The following is an 18,157-nucleotide window of genomic DNA, read 5'->3' as shown; positions in this document are numbered from 1 at the left end:
GGTCAGTGATCTGTTTGTTAACTTGGCATTCAAAGACTTAAATGCTGCTGACTGACTTCATTTAAAAATATATAAATATAGATATTTTTAAATGTACTATGTAGGCAAGTCAGTTAAGAACAAATAATTTTTTACTATGACTCCCAATCACTGCTGTTTGTGATTTAGCCCAGGATCGAACCAGCATCTGTAGTGACGCCTCTAGCATTGAGATGCAGTGCCTTAGACTGCTGCGCCACTCGGTAGCCCAACTTATCTAAAAGGGAGATCTCCAGAGCTGGCTGCTCTCTGGAACTACCATAGTGGTGTCTGACTGAGGGAGGTTTTTGTACGACTCTGTATCACTGTGTGAACACCCAGACACTGTTGGAGTAGTGTGCACTCTGACAGTAGTAATCTCCTGCATCTTCAGCCCAGACTCCACTGATGGTCAGAGTGAAGTCACTCCCAGATCCACTGCCACTGAATCTAGATGGAGTCCCAGACTGAAGTGTTGTAGCATAGTAAATAAGGAGTTGATGAGCTCCTCCAGGTTTCTGTTGGTACCAGGCTATGTGATTATTAGAATACACATCACTGCTGATTTTACAGTTCAGAAAGATGTTCTGTCCTGGGAGAGCAGCTTTTACTGTAGGAGTCTGAGTCACAACGTACTGTCCTCTGGATTCTGAAAAATATAATAAAAACATTTATATGAATGAAATATTACATATAGTAATCAAACCTTTTGAACAACATTGATATACATGTCGATAGTGTAGATTTAATTCATTCAAAAAAATTGTAACCTTGGAAGCAGAAAACAAGTGTCCAGATGAATATGGTGATAAAAGTCATGGTTGTTGTGGGTTCTGTTGTCATGAAGGACAGATCTCAGTCATGAAGTGTCTCTTAAACTCACAGGGCTATAAACACTCCCAGACCACTGAAGCTTGTGCTGCCAATGCAAAGTGTCCTCTCTTTGCAAACTTACTTTTTTGGTCCTACTAGGAAACTGTAGTTGAAGAGGTTCTTCTTCTTCTCATTATTATTATTTTTTCAGACTACAACCCCCCCAAAAAGTTGTATTACTGCACTTAATTTATGCCGAGAAAAGGGAGAGGGGTGAAAATGTTCCTAAAAAAAAAATCAACAAATATTTATGTACTCCATAGGTCAAAGTCACCTGTCTAATCAGGTCCCGACACAGTCTCAGGGGGCTGGCAGGGAGAAACATCTTCAGACAGTAGTCCCTGCAATGCTTCGACTGTTAATTCCTGAAGACCCAAAAACCTTTCAGCTGCAGATACAATTATGTCCAGTTTCTTGGATTTCTTGTTCGTTTGGGCAGTACAATGTATCACCTGCACAATAAATGCCTCAAAATCCACCTTCTCAGGATCAGTGTATCAGGATCCCTTTAAATGACATTCTCAGGCTCTGGGGCATCCACTGCCATAGGTTCCTCAGCTCAACTCCTACAACTATTTCCATCACCTCTGTGTAAGAGACCTGTTGAAGAGGTTTGTGTGAGCAGCAGCATTATAAATTAGTGTCTGGCTAAATTAGAGTCTTGCAAGGTGCTGGAAGGTTCTAGCAGGAGAGATGTTTTTTTAGGGGCTTATAACTTTGTTACACCATCTCAATAAACATGGATGAATCTTTGCTTGAAATTCACTTCCTGACAGAGGGATCTTAAAGAGACTGGGGATTTTGTTCTAAAAATTGTAACCTTGGAAGCAGAAAACAAGTGTCCAGATGAATACGGTGATAAAAGTCATGGTTGTTGTGGGTTCTGTTGTCATGAAGAACAGCTCTCAGTCATGAAGTGTTAAACTCACAGGGCTATAAACACTCCCAGAGCACTGAAGCATGTGCTGTCTATGCAAAGTGTCCTTACTATTCAAACATACTTTTTGGTGCCACAGGGATAATGTAGTTGAAGGGATCTGTGTGAACAGCAGCATTTTAATCGTTGAGGCTGATTGTCCAGCCAGTCATGGCCTTGAATGGTAAACAAGCCTCATCTGGGCTCAATCAAAGGCTGGGAATGTTCTGGAAGATTCTAGCCAGGCGTGGCAGGAGAGAGGTTATAACTTGACAGAACCTTAGATCGTTTAAGTGGGTTTATAATCCTGTTATAATATCTCAAATCAAAGTGTCTTATATGTAATAATAAACTGGGTGTTTCGAGCCCTGAACGATGACTGGCTGACAGCCGTGGTCTATGAAACCGTGTACCATGGGTATGAAAACAACTTTTATTTATACTGCTCTAATTATGTTGGTAACCAGTTTATAATATAAATAAAGAACCTTGGGTGTTTGTGATATATGGTCAATATACCTGTCTAAGGGCTGTGTCCAGACACACCGTGTTGCGTTGTGCTTAAGAACAGCCTTTGGCCACGGTATATTGGCCATATATAACACCTCCTCTGGCTTTTTCACTGAAATACTCTTCCTGGACAGTCAGATGTTATTAATAAATGTTGTGTGATGTAGAAACCTGATAGCTATGTAATCACTGACATGGTTTCTGATATAAGTGCTGAATGAGGACTGATGCAATGATTATAGACATCTACAAATGGAGCATATTGTTATTACTGTGTTATTAGACCAGATAGTAGCTGCTTTATGTCTCCCTCCAGTGGTCAGGCTCAGTAACTGCAGTCTGTGATACAGCTGACTGACTGATTTAAAAGGGAGATCTCCAGAGCTCTGACGTCTCCAGTCTCCTGCATCACCTGCTGCTCTCTGGAACTACCACAGTAGTGTGAGGGAGGATGTATGGGTAATGTTTAGTGGCTTTATTGTATCTGTTTGAATCATGTTGATTGAATTCTAGCTTTTCAAAACATAAGTCATCTTTAGGGGTTTTGATAATTGCACAATATCTCCATTCAGATTGGTTGATGGTTACTTAACAGAGTCAACATGTAGTTAATGTTCAGGAGAAACATTTAGTGATCAGTTATGATGTAAGGTCTTCTAGACATAGCTCTAGTTTGACTCTATTGTTGTTCAGCTCTACTACACACTGTGTCATTGTACTGGATCATCTCCTCCCCTCAGCACCTGCAGTAGGTCCCAGCTGTATCAGTACAGTCACTGTACAGTCTGACTGAGGGAGGTTTTTGTACGACTCTGTATCACTGTGTGAACACTCCACCACTGTGGTAACTCTGACAGTAGTAATCTCCTGCATCTTCAACCTTGACTCCACTGATGGTCAGAGTGAAGTCACTCCTAGATCCACTGCCACTGAATCTAGATGGAGTCCCAGACTGAAGTGTTGTAGCACGGTAAATAAGGAGTTGAGGAGCTCCTCCAGGTTTCTGTTGGTACCACGCTAAAAAGTCATTGTTGTTAACATCACTGCTGGTTTTACAGTTCAGAGAGACTGTCTGTTCTGGGAGAACAGCTTTCACTACCGGAGTCTGTGTCACAACGTACTGTCCTCTGGATTCTGAAAAATATAGTAAAAACATTTATATGAATTAAATATTACATATAGTAATGAATAGTTCTGAATAGAAATATTAACATTGATATACTGTACATGTAAACACTGTAGATTTAATTCATTTTCAACAATACATTCTGAAAATTGTAACCTTGTATGTAGAAAACAAGTGTCCACATGAAGATGGTGATAAAAGTCATGGTTCTGTTGTCATGAAGAACAGCTCTCAGTCATGAAGTGTTAAACTCACAGGGCTATAAATCCTCTTAGAGCAGCGGAGCAAATTAATTATGCAAATAATGTTTCAATTCTATTTCAGGTTTCAAGTAGTATCCCATCAGAATACATTTAGAGATTTATTTTATAATAATTAGGTGGGTAATTAAATTTGTCTTATTTCACACATTTTTATGCCCAAGTGTGAATTGGAAATATTTATTTTTGCATATCCCAACTCCCCCTGAGACAACCTCGGAGAGTGGGGTCAAGGCCAGTGTCTGCCGTTGCCAACGGCGACCCTGGAGCAATTAGGGTTAAGTGCCTTGCTCAAGGTCACATCAGCATATTTTTCACCTTGTCGACCCAGATATTTGAACTAGTGACCTTTCAGTTACTGGCCCAACACTCTAACCGCTAGCTACCTGCTGCCCCTTTTACAACATCAAACAGCAACTGTTTTATCTGATAACTAATGTATGGTAACTTTTATGTCACACCACCATTATATTATTATTCTGACGATGATCAGATATAATGAACTGTCTGTTCACTCATGCTCGGTCTCTCATGTAAGTTCCTCTAATCAGTTAGTGAACACTTCTCTAAACTAAAGCTGGTGGGATTCCTCTGGTAGTGTTGTCTGTCCTCTGTGACTTTACCTCCACTGTTAAATCTGAGATCAACATGTTTAATAAAGGAATATACAACATGGATCACTATCACTACTGCTGCTGTTGTCTTTCATATGGACAATATGGAGGAATACTAGCAACACTGATCTAATGCTGGACTGTACCTCCAGACTAGAAGAACCTGATACACAGAGGAAGGAAAAATGACTCATATCTGGATTTAAGATACAATTCATATTTGTATTATTTAGAAACAGCTAATATGAAGTGTTTGTTCTACCTGGAAGATGTTAAAGTGTATTAGTGTTGATTATGATTCTGTATGAGTGATCTTCACTGTAACAGCTGCAGCATCACAACACAGAGGTTTTTGTACCAGCAGTAATAGTGATTGTATCACTGTGGTGGACTTTTGGTAGCGGCACCAGACTTGATGTTGGAAGTAAGTAAAGAACAAATTATTTATTCCAAACTATTTATTCAACTTTTGATGTCGTGTTTCAATTTCTCTATACATTTTGACTTGATATTGAGGATTTTTCAAATTAACTTTTTTAGATGATTTAAACAAAATACAAAAGGCCTACACATACTATGGCCACTTTTAATATGAATGTTATTACATCTAATCAAATTTGACCTGCCTTTAAACTATGAAGTGATTCGCCTACATTTTAGATTAGTTGTATGAATAAACATGCTGCACCTACAGTAGTAGGAGATGTACAAGAAAAAGTCAGGTTTGGTCCATGTTAAGGAAATCAACAGGAAAAACACTTTATTTCTAATTGAGTAGAATAATTCATTTCTGAAATGTGTTCATACTATAGTAGAGTTAATTATTTGAACCACAGTCTAATGAAATGAAGAGTGCCAAACATGCAGGAGGTTGTTGTACCAGCAGTAATAGGGATTGTATCACTGTGGTACACTTTTGGTAGCGGCACCAGACTAGATGTTGGAAGTAAGTAACACGCTCTTTGATATTTCTTTCTGATTATTTTGGGGGTATTTTACTCTGTGAAACTTCGTCTATATGAATATATTGCGATTTTTCATATTTTCCTTCCTAAAAAAATATATTTTTTGTATTACTTTTGACAAAGCCTTCTTTCAAATGAAATGTTATTTAAATAACATGTTCAAATGTAGGTGTTTATTTAAATGTGTGGTTTGATGGATTGCAGAGGAGAGTTCCAGTATGATAAATATTTAATAATATGGAATAGAGTTGTTGCATTGTGTATTACTGTTTGTGTGCCATTCATTATTTATATTTTTATTATCTTTAACTCAAAAAATGTTGGTTAAATGTAGATTTTGAATGAGCCTTCTTTCAAATAAATATTTATTGACTCAAAATGATAAATTGTAGGTTTAAATACATGTCTTATTTGTATAATTGCAGAATATAACTCCTAATTCTGGTATAATAACTAATGGTATTTTATATGGTATTCATCATTGTTGCATTGTGCTCATGGTAGACTTCACTGTTAGTGTGAAGACAAAGGGCCTCAGTTATGGTTGTAACTGACTTGATAATCCAACATGGATGATATGTGATGTAAATACTATGAATATGACTTGACAGTTCTGATCCGATCCATTCCTCAATATCCTCAATATTATAACATGTATAACTGACACCATATGACTAGTAACTCTAGTAATTTTACCACTTTATACTTGTTTGGTTCATAAATCTGCTTTGAATCAATTACTTTAGTGTTTTTTTCCAAATCTTTTCAACAATCCAACTTCTACATTCATATTTAGATGGCATTTCCAATTCACTATATTTTGATGTGTACTTCTCTGAAGATAATCTCTTACTAAAGCTGTACTTGTTGTAATTACTTAGTTGATGTGTTCTGTTTGTTCCAGGTAACAGTGCCCCCACCCTCACCGTCCTGCCCCCCTCTAGTGAGGAGCTGTCCAGTACAACAACAGCCACACTGATGTGTCTGGCCAACAAGGGCTTCCCCTCAGACTGGACCTTGAGCTGGAAAGTGGACGGGACCAGCCAGAAGCAGGAGACCAGTTCTACGGTCCTGGAGAAGGATGGCCTGTACAGCTGGAGCAGCACCCTGACTCTCACTACCCAGGAGTGGACCAAGGCAGGAGAGGTGACCTGTGAAGCCCAGCAGAAATCCCAAACTCCAGTCACCAAGACCTTGAGGAGAGCTGACTGTTCTGGGTAGGACCCCTCAGTGACACACCCTTGTGGAGGGAGGCTGTTGGTTCCTCTGCTTTGACTCTGTTCTGAGATCAGATGTTCTCTACCTTATTGATCACTGACATGTAGACTAACAGGGGGCTTTGCTTGAGTTCATGTGTCAGTCCTCTCTGTAGACTGAGATTGAATCGTATTAGATTTGATGAGTTCTGTTTTGTTACTATTAGATACTGTAGGAATGTTTGCTTTGATGCTTTGATGAATAGATGAAAATAAAGATTTCCCTTTGGAACACATATTTCTGTCTCTTTTAATAATTTGACTGCAGTCTTAAATGTTGTTGAATGGTATAGACATACATTAATAAAGTCTGATTCACAGTTTCTTTGAAAAATATCAGACCTAAATGTCATTGCTTAGTTATTTATGTTCTCACTTGAAACCACATCATCTTCAACCAGCAAATCAAATCAAATGTTACTAGTCACATGCGCCGAATACAACAGACCTTACAGAGAAATGCTTACTTACGAGAGCCCTAACCAACAACACAGCTTTAATAGTATGGATAAGAGATAAAAGTAACAAATAATTAAAGAGCAGCGGTAAAATAACAATAGACTATATACAGGGGGGAACCGATACAGACCTTCTGCCTATTGGCTGTCTCGTCATTGTCGGTGATCAGGCCTACCAATGTTGTGTCGTCGGCAAACTTAATTTATGGTGTTGGCATCATGCTTGGCCATGCAGTCATGGGTGAACAGGGAGTACAGGAGGTGACTGAGCACACACCCCTGAGGGGTCCTCGTGCTGAGAATCAGTGTTGCAGATGTGTTGTTACCTACCCTTACCACCTGGGGGCTGCCCGTCAGGTTGTCTAGGATCCAGTTGCAAAGGGAAGTGTTTATTCCCATGGTCCTTAGCTTATTGATGAGCTTTGAGGGCACTATGGTGTTGATCTACAGATGAGCTGTAGTCAATGAATAGCATTCTCACATAAGTGTTCCTTTTGTCCAGGTGGGAAAGGGCAGTGTGGAGTGCAATAGAGATTGCATAATCTGTGGATCTGTTGGGGCGGTATGCAAATTGGAGTGGGTCTAGGGTTGCTGGGATGATGGTGTAGATGTGAGCCGTGACCAGCCTTTCAAAGCAATTCATGGCTACAGATGTGAGTGCTACGAGTTGGTAGTCATTTAGGCAGGTTACCTTAGTGTTTTTGGGCACAGTCACTATGGTGGTCTGCTTGAAACATGTTGGTATTACAGACTCAGACAGGGAGAGGTTGAAAGTGTCAGTGAAGAGACTTGCCAGTTGGTCAGCGCATGCTCGCAGTACACGTCCTGGTAATCCGTCTGGCCCTGCGGCCTTAAAAATGTTGACCTGTTTAAAGGTCTTACTGACATCGGCTGCAGAGAGCATGATCACACAGCCTTCCATGACAGTTGGTGCTCTCATGCATGTTTCAATGTTATTTGCCTCGAAGCGAGCATAGAAGTTATTTAGCTCATCTGGTATGCTCGTGTCACTGTGCAGCTCTCGGCTGTGCTTCCGTTTGTAGTCTGTAATGGTTTGCAAGTTATGCCACATCCGTCTAGCGTCAGAGCCAGAGTAGTACAATTCGATCTTAGTCCTGTATTGACGCTTTGCCTGTTTGATGGTTTGTCGGATGGCATAGCGGGATTTCTTATAAGCTTCCGGGTTAGAGTCCTGCTCCTTGAAAGCGGAAGCTCTAGCCTTTAGCTCATTGCGGGTGCTGCCTGCTATCCATGGCTTCTGGTAGGCGTATGTACGTACGGTCACTGTGGGGACGACGTCATCAATGCACTTATTGATGAAGCCAATGACTGATGTGGTGTACTCCTCAATGCCATTGGAGGAATCCCGGAACATATTCCAGTCTGTGCTAGAAAACAGACATGTTGCTTAGAATCTGCTTCATCTGACCACTTTTTTATTGATCTAGTCACTGGTGCTTCCTCCTTTAATTTTAGCTTGTAAGCAGGATTCAGGAGGATAGAATTATGGTCAGATTTGCCAAATGGAGGGCGAGGGAGGGTTTTGCATGCGTCTCTGTATGTGGAGTAAAGATGGTCCAGAGGTCTTTTTCCCCTTGTTGCACATTTAACAGGAGAGGTCTAGATACTACCATGTTAACAGATTAACAGGAGAGGTCTTGATACTACAATGTTAACAGATTAACAGGAGAGGTCTAGATACTACAATGTTAACAGATTAACAGGAGAGGTCTAGATACTACAATGTTAACAGATTAACAGGAGAGGTCTTGATACTACAATGTTAACAGGTTAATAGGAGATGTCTAGATACTACCATGTTAACATATTAACAGGAGAGGTCTAGATACTACCATGTTAACAGATTAACAGGAGAGGTCTAGATACTACAATGTTAACATATTAACAGGAGAGTTCTAGATACTACAATGTTAACAGATTAACAGGAGAGGTCTAGATACTACAATGTTAACAGATTAACAGGAGAGGTCTAGATACTACAATGTTAACAGGTTGACAGATGAGGTCTAGATACTACAATGTTAACATATTAACAGGAGAGTTCTAGATACTACAATGTTAACAGATTAACAGGAGAGGTCTAGATACTACAATGTTAAGAGATTAACAGGAGAGGTCTAGATACTACAATGTTAACAGATTAACAGGAGAGGTCTAGATACTACAATGTTAACAGATTAACAGGAGAGGTCTAGATACTACAATGTTAACAGATTAACAGGAGAGGTCTAGATACTACAATGTTAACAGATTAACAGGAGAGGTCTAGACACACACTGTAGATGGTACTCCTTACTCATTTTTCTTGGACTGTTTTTTACCTGCTTGATTTATAGACTCATAAAGACAGTAAACTAATGTTATTGAACATTTGATCAATATCTTGGACTCTCAACAATGTGATCACACCTACATTAAGCTACATTTGTTTTACAAGATCCACATAATATAACCAGTATCACAGCTTCACGATAGTCATAGAGTCTTCACTATCTCCAACCCTCTGGGGACAGTGTGAACATCTGGTAACAGTGCTGCTCTATTCTGGGACAAGCATAACCACCCAGCCCATGTAAATCTCAGTTTCACTCCCACAGCTACCAGTCTAGTAGTTAGACTGGGACAGATATGAGTGACTGGTTTTAACCTCTATGGTGGATTCAGGTTAGTTACAATTACAGATATTATGACAGATCAAATGTATATTATTCAAACATATTTCATGTTTGATCCCAGCATCATGTCTCATTCACAGATGTAACAGACCTGCTCATCAAGATAGTTCATATATTGCTCGATGATCACATCACATGTTTGGTTGTGAGGTTCATATGGAGATTCGATTTATGGGGCTGATGCTGATGGAACATCACCATTGTTCATTTTTTTACATCTGTGGATCTGACTCTGATTATGAACAGGTAATGTGTGTTTTAAAACTTCATATAACTTTTATAAGTGAACTTCACGACCATGACAATAAATATTCACAAGTGTGATGAGGTTGATGGGGAACTTGTGATCTGAATGATGCTTTGTAAACATACTCAAAGTTGACCTCCTCTACTGACCAGTGTTCCATGTCAATGTCTCTTCCTCCTCAGCACCTGCAGTAGGTCCCAGCTGTATCAGTACAGTCACTGTGCAGTCTGACTGAGGGAGGTTTTAGTACGACTCTGTATCACTGTGTGAACACATGTTTACTATTGGGATAGTGGAAACTCTGACAGTAGTAATATCCTTCATCTTCAGCCTGGACTCCACTGATGGTCCACCTACTCCACCTACTCAACAAATTGGATGCAGTCTATCACAGTGCAATCCGTTTTGTCACCAAAGCCCCATATACTACCCACCATTGCGACCTGTACGCTCTCGTTGGCTGGCCCTCGCTTCATACTCGTCGCCAAACTCACTGGCTCCATGTCATCTACAAGACCCTGCTAGGTAAAGTCCCCCCTTATCTCAGCTCGCTGGTCACCATAGCATCTCCCACCTGTAAAACACCCTCCAGCAGGTATATCTCTCTAGTCACCCCCAAAACCAATTCTTTCTTTGGCCGCCTCTCTTTCCAGTTCTCTGCTGCCAATGACTGGAACGAACTACAAAAATCTCTGAAACTGGAAACACTTATCTCCCTCACTAGCTTTAAGCACCAACTGTCAGAGCAGCTCACAGATTACTGCACCTGTACATAGCCCACCTATAATTTAGCCCTATCAACTACCTCTTTCCCAACTGTATTTAATTTATTTATTTATTTAGCTCCTTTGCACCCCATTATTTTTATTTCTACTTTGCACATTCTTCCATTGCAAAACTACCATTCCAGTGTTTTACTTGCTATATTGTATTTACCTTGCCACCATGGCCTTTTTTGCCTTTACCTCCCTTCTCACCTCATTTGCTCACATTGTATATAGACTTGTTTATACTGTATTATTGACTGTATGTTTGTTTTACTCCATGTGTAACTCTGTGTCGTTGTATCTGTCGAACTGCTTTGCTTTATCTTGGCCAGGTCGCAATTGTAAATGAGAACTTGTTCTCAACTTGCCTACCTGGTTAAATAAAGGTAAAATAAATAAATAAATAAATAAATAAATGGTCAGAGTGAAGTCACTCCCAGATCCACTGCCACTGAATCTAGATGGAGTCCCAGACTGAAGTGTTGTAGCATAGTAAATAAGGAGTTTAGGAGCTCCTCCAGGTTTCTGTTGGTACCAGGCTAGATAGTTATTAGAATACACATTACTGCTGGTTTTACAGTTCAGAGAGACTGTCTGTTCTGGGAGAACAGCTTTCACTACCGGAGTCTGTGTCACAACGTACTGTCCTCTGGATTCTGAAAAATATAGTAAAAACATTTATATGAATTAAATATTACATATAGTAATGAATAGTTCTGAATATAAATATTAACATTGATATAATGTACATGTAAACACTGTAGATTTAATTAATGTTCAACAATAAATTCCAAAAACTGTAACCTTGAAAGCAGAAAACAAGTGTCCAGATGAATATGGTGATAAAAGTCATGGTTGTTGTGGGTTCTGTTGTCATGAAGAACAGCTCTCAGTCATGAAGTGTTAAACTCACAGGGCTATAAACACTCCCAGAGCACTGAAGCAAACTGTTCTCTCTATGCAAACAGACTATTGGTTCCTCAGGGAAACTGTAGTTGAAGAGCTCTTCTTCTTTGGGATTGGGTTAGAGGATCACATCTAATTTAAAGGTGTACACACCGCCCCCTACTGTACTAAATTGTAAGGCCAGTCACTGCCTACAATATCAACATTAAATTATCTTTATTATTCATGTTCCTAAAAGGACAAACTTTCCCCACCAACTAACCCTACATACCACTATTTCATACAAATAAAAATCATCACCCCATTAACTGTTCTAGTGTAAAACCTCATACACCAGGTACTTCTCTTCAGCTTCTACCTAACCATTAAAACCCACTACCCCATTTCCACTACTTTGACCCTATCTACTCCTGCAACATGCCAACGACCTGGCAGGACGGGACACCACCACTCAACACACCCTGCAACTCTGCTTAGGTGAAATCTCATATACCCAAATACTTCTCTGCAGCTGCCACCTCAACAGCTATTCTCTATAATTTACGTGTCATTTCTATGGTACAGTTGATAACCAATGCTATGAACGCTAAGACGACAACCTTACTGAAGCATAATTCACTCGCTGCCCTATCCCCCTGTGCTGGCACAAATCTACTACTCACTGGGATCCCTCACCCTTCACCCATCCTCTTCCACTTCCTTCATTGCCTCAGCATACGACACCCTCTGCACTACTCTGACTCTGGTCAAGTCAACCTGCCTCTCTCGCACCTGACACTTACGATCTCCAACAACATCAGCACCCCTACTGTTGACACAACTTTATCCAGCAAAACTACACAATCCTCTGTCCCATGCCCTCCTGCATACTTCCCACATCTTGGAATCTCCCTCCTACACACTGCTGCAACATGACCATGAACGTTGTACCTGAAACAGTACAGTGGATTCTGCACAAAAGCTCTAACATGATAACTAATATAGACTCAAAACTCAAAAGGACTGACAATGACTCCTCTGCTTCACCACCGGATCTACGACGCACCAAACGGCGGGCGTCACAAACACCAGGAATTTTAAACTTCAATTGCTCCACCTCCACACTTATCGCTAGCCCAGAATTCACCCCTTTCAATGGTGCTCTGTGTCATGTAAAAATCTTCCCAGTGTGAAGAAGTCCAACCGTTCTGATTGTTTTCTGATTGTACATCATGATGTAAAATCTCTCCCAGCGTGAAAATGTTCCCAATACAATAATTGCATGCGCATCTCTTTATGTAACCTGTGTCCCCTGACCTCGACAAACGGTTCTGTGGGCACGCACATTTGCTTCACACATCTGCCAATCAATGGTGGCCAGGGGTATTGACTCTGACCAATCAGAAGCTTGTTGAGGCGTGAGGTCAGCATATAAACAACCGGACTTGAACGTCAAAGTGCTGAGGGTTGATGTGAGGAGAGAATTAACAGCGATGGCAAAGACTTGGATGCTACATTTTCGATTGACAGTGCATATATTTGTTAGTAAGTTAGCTATACAAACATGTTAAAACCGTACACCTCTGAGAACAAGTTATCTTGACCAGTTTACAGCTCATTATGCTACTTAGATAGTTAAATCAAGGGCGAGGTGGTGTGAGAGAAACATCTGCAGGAGCTCAGCCATCCACAGACACGCGTGCAACTGACTAGGAACATTTTGACACTGAAAAGTTTTACATGACTTCACAATCACAACAATTAAGAGCTACTTCACACTGGGAATATTTTTACATTACATCCTGTTGCTAAAAGCAAAGCAAGGAACAGATCATGACCCAAGTTGAGTGACACAGAGAACCCACTCCCTCTAATCAGAAGAAACACAAAACATCACAAGTCCACTACAGGTTACCTTCACTGATTCAACTGCACCCAACTCCTTTCTGCCCCAACCTGAAATCAGAAATGGATCAGCCAAAAGGCAAGGCTCCTCATCATCAGAAATGTCACTCCTATTGGTCCAGATTTTTCTTTATCATGTCTGACACCATTCTTCCTCAACACACATCTTCCCAATTCCCACATCTTCTCCTTCTTCCTCGCTGTCCACAATCACATCTATCTGTTCACCAAGCTCTTGCCACTCCATCAGCTACATTGCTTACAGAGCACTGATGGTGTTTCTCCAAGACCCAACTTCTGTTCCTGACCTCTCCATGCTTCCTTCACCTTCCCACAACCTCCATTCATTGGAGAGATCTGTGTGAGCAGCAGCATTTTAAAGGTTTGGATTGTTCAGACAATTAGGGTCTTAAGTGGTTAACAAGCCTCAGATCGGCTCAATTAAAGGCCTGGGAACGTGCTGAAAGGATCTAGCAAGGTGTGACAGGAGAGGCGTTTTGCCTTGACATAACCACAGGACGTTTTAGGGGGTTATAATAATGTTAGATAATCTCAATAAATATTGTTGAATCTTTGCTTGAAATTCACTACCTGACTGAGGTACTTCAGGGAGGGAGACACAACAGATATGCCTCCATGTAATTAATGATAGATAATACTGTATGTCTGTTTGAGCCCAGCAGCTTGTTTCATTCACAGATCCAGCATCATTTCTCAATCACAGATGTAACAGCCTGCTGTAACCTGCTCATTAAAATAGTTAATATAATGCTAGATGATCACATCACATGTTTGGTTGTGAGGTTCATATGGGGATTTGATTTAGGGGGCTGATGCTGATGTAACACCACCTTCTTTTTATTTACGTCTCTACATCTTGTTTTGCATATTGGACTGGTATTGTGACTATTTCAGAACTTCAAATAACTTTTGAAGGTGCACTACATTGATGATGATGATGATGATGATGGGTAACATGTGATTAGAATGATGCTTTCTAAACATATTCAAAGTTGACTTCACTAACCAGTGTTCCATGTCACTGTCTCTTGTATGACAGAACCTCAGGTTGTTATTATGGGTCATAATCATGTTATATGATCTCAGTAAATATAGTTCAATCTTAACTTGAAATGCACTACCCAATACAGGGGCCTAACATAGACTGGGATATTTATTCTGAAATTATGTGAGACATTATTACTTCACATAGATGGAGTCTATTCAATTTATTGTCTGAAATGTTAATAAAAGGTTTGTTAGCCACAGCAAAAGGGAAGGCATATTTATGTAGTCTGGACATATGGGTGTTGTCAGTTCAGGAATGATTTAACATGAAGGTGGATAAGTTGACATTATAGTCAGCATCACTGATATATTTATCTCAGTGTATTTTAGTTCAGTCAGTGTTCCATGTCACTGTCTCTTCATCATCAGCACCTGCAGTAGGTCCCAGCTGTATCAGTACTGTCACTGTGCAGTCTGACTGAGGGAGGTTTTAGTACGACTCTGTATCACTGTGTGAACACATGTTTACTATTGGGATAGTGGAAACTCTGACAGTAGTAATCTCCTGCATCTTCAGCCTGGACTCCACTGATGGTCAGAGTGAAGTCACTCCCAGATCCAGTGCCACTGAATCTAGATCGAGTCCCAGACTGAAGTGTTGTAGCAAGGTAAATAAGGAGTTTAGGAGCTCCTCCAGGTTTCTGTTGGTACCAGGCTAGGCGATTATTAGAATACACATTACTGCTGGTTATACAGTTCAGAGAGACTGGCTGTCCTGGGACAACAGCTTTCACTACCGGAGTCTGTGTCACAACGTACTGTCCTCTGGCATCTGAAAAAGACAAAAATAAACATTTATATAAATGAAATATTACATATTGTAATGAATAGTTCTGAATAGAAATATTAACATTGATATACTCTACATGTATACACTATAGATTAAATTAATCTCAAACAATGAATTCTGAAAACTGTAACCTTGAAAGCAGAAAACAAGTGTCCAGATGAAGATGGTGATAAAAGTCATGGTTGTTGTGGGTTCTGTTGTCATGAAGAACAGCTCTTAGTCATGAAGTGTTCAACTCACAGGGATATAAATACTATTAGAGCAGTGGAGCAGATGCATTATGCAAATTAATGTTTCAAATCTATTTCAGTTTTCAAGTAGGTTCCAGTTATTGGAGTATTTTATCCTTCATGTCACAGCTTTTCTATCAAACAGCAACTGTTTACTCAGATAACTAATGTATGGTAACTTTTATGTCACACCACCATTATATTATTATTCTGATGATGACCAGATATAATCAAATGTTATTGGTCACATACACATGGTTAGCAGATGTTAATGCGAGTGTAGCGAAATGCTTGTGCTTCTAGTTCCGACAATGCAGTAATAACCAACAAGTAATCTAGCTAACAATTCCAAAACTACTACCTTATAGACACAAGTGTAAGGGGATGAAGAAGAATATGTACATATAAATACATGGATGAGCGATGGCCGTGCGGCGCAGGCAAGATACAGTAGATGGTATCGAATACAGTGGCCAGAGATTGAGTCTGTATGTTGGCAGCAGCCTCTCTATGTTAGTGATGGCTGTTTAACGGTCTGATGGCCTTGAGATAGAAGCTGTTTTTCAGTCTCTCGGTCTCAGATTTGATGCACCTGTACTGACCTCGTCTTCTGGATGATTGCAGGGTGAACAGGCAGTGGCTCGGGTGGTTGTTGTCCTTGATGATCTTTTTGGCCTTCCTGTGACATATGGTGCTGTAGGTGTCCTGGAGGGCAGGTAGCTTGTTGTGATGCGTTGTGCAGACCGTACTACCCTCTGGGGTTGCCATACCAGGCGGTGATACATCCCAACAGAATGCTCTTGATTGTGCATCTGTAAAAGTTTGTGAGTGTTTCTGGTGACAAGTCAAATTTCTTCAGCCTCCTGAAGGCGCTGTTGCGCCTTCTTCACCACGCTGTCTGTGTGGGTGGACCATTTCAGTTTGTCTGTGATGTGTATGCCGAGAAACTTAAAACTTTTCACCTTCTCCACTTCGGTCCCGTCGATGTGGATGGGGGGGTGATCCCTCTGCTGTTTCCTGAAGTCCACGATCATCTCCTTTGTTTTGTTGACGTTGAGTGAGAGGTTATTTCCTGACACCACACTCCGAGGCCCCTCACCTCCTCCCTGTAGGCTGTCTCGTCGTTGTTGGTAATCAAGCCTACCACTGTAGTGTCATCTCCAAACTTGATGATTGAGTTGCAGGCGTACATGGCCAAGCAGTCATGGGTGAACAGGGAGTACAGAAGAGGGCTGAGAACACACCCCTGTGGGGCCCCAGTGTTGAGGATCAGCGGAGTGGAGATATTGTTTCCTACCTTCACCACCTGGTGGGCGGCCCGTCAGAAAGTCCAGGACCCAGTTGCACAGGGCGGGGTCGAGACCCAGGCTCTCAAGCTTAATGATGAGTTTGGAGGGTACTATGGTGTTGAATGCTGAGCTGTGGTCAATGAACAGCATTCTTACATAGGTATTCCTCTTGTCCAGACGGTGTGATGGCATCGTCTGTGGACCTATTGGGGCGGTAGGCAAATTGGAGTGGGTCTAGGGTGTCAAAGTCTCTCAAAGCTCTACATGATGTCAGAAGTGAGTGCTATGGGGTGATAGTCATTTAGTTCAGTTACCTTAGCTTTCTTATAAACAGGAATAATGGTGGCCATCTTCAAGCATGTGGGGACAACAGACTGGGATAGGGATTGATTGAATATGTCTGTAAACACACTAGACAGTTGGTCTGCGCATGCTCTGAGGACGCACCTAGGGATGCAGTCTGGGCCGGCAGCTTTGCGAGGGTTAACACGTGTAAATGTTTTACTCACATTGGCCACAGAGAAATAACAAAACTGAAACAGTTCCATGTGGAACAAACACTGACACGGAAAATAATCACCCACAACTCAAAAGTGAAATCAGGCTACCTAAGTATGGTTCTCAATCAGGGACAACGATTGACAGCTCCCTCTGATTGAGAACCATACCAGGCCAAACACAGAAATCACAAATTATAGAAAAAGGAACATAGACTGCCCACCCCAACTCACGCCCTGACCATACTAAAACAAAGACAAAACAATGGAACTAAGATCAGAACGTGACAATGTTTTTATACAACCTGTTGGATTATCTTAATATACTGGAGATGTTAAGAGTATTCTGATCAGAGGCGTCCCGGGTGGCGCAGGGGTTAAGGACGCTGTACTGCAGCGCCAGCTGTGCCATCTGAGACTCTGGGTTCACGCACAGGCTCTGTCGCAACCGGCCGCGACCGGGAGGTCCGTGGGGCGAAGCACAATTGGCCTAGCGTCTTCCGTGTTAGGGAGGGATTGTCTCATCGCGCACCAGAGACTCCTGTGGCGGGCCGGGCGCAGTGCACGCTAACCAAGGTTGCCAGGTGCACGGTGTTTCCCCTGACACATTGGTGTGGCTGGCTTCCGGGTTGGATGCGTGCTGTGTTAAGAAGTGCGGCTTGGTTGGGTTGTGTATCCAAGGACGCATGACTTTCAACCTTCGTCTCTCCTGAGCCCGTACGGGAGTTGTAGCGATGAGACAAGATAGTAGCTACTAAAAACAATTGGATACCACGAAATTGGGGAG

The 18,157-nt window shown here is 41.2% G+C and overlaps 1 long non-coding RNA gene and 1 gene segment (V, D, J or C); one reads left to right on the top strand and one right to left on the bottom strand.

Moving 5' to 3' along the window:
* Positions 1-2,777: 2,777 nt before the first annotated feature.
* Positions 2,778-3,682, bottom strand: LOC149972975 (uncharacterized). Its single transcript, XR_016490159.1, has 2 exons — positions 3,600-3,682; positions 2,778-3,451 (listed from the first exon to the last, which is right to left on the bottom strand). It is a non-coding gene; the product is annotated as an uncharacterized LOC149972975 (long non-coding RNA).
* A 546-nt stretch (positions 3,683-4,228) lies between these two features.
* On the top strand, positions 4,229-6,774 carry LOC118942900 (Ig kappa-b4 chain C region-like). The segment is given in 2 exon segments: positions 4,229-5,263; positions 6,187-6,774. Coding segments are annotated over 2 exon segments (402 nt in total).
* The last annotated feature ends 11,383 nt before the right edge of the window (positions 6,775-18,157 follow it).

Source organism: Oncorhynchus mykiss, chromosome 21 (assembly GCF_057628025.1).
Source record: "Oncorhynchus mykiss isolate SJ-2025 chromosome 21, ASM5762802v1, whole genome shotgun sequence".
Lineage (NCBI taxonomy): Eukaryota > Metazoa > Chordata > Actinopteri > Salmoniformes > Salmonidae > Oncorhynchus > Oncorhynchus mykiss.
Note: the sequence above shows the minus strand (reverse complement) of the source record. Positions and strands in the feature narration are given on the sequence as shown.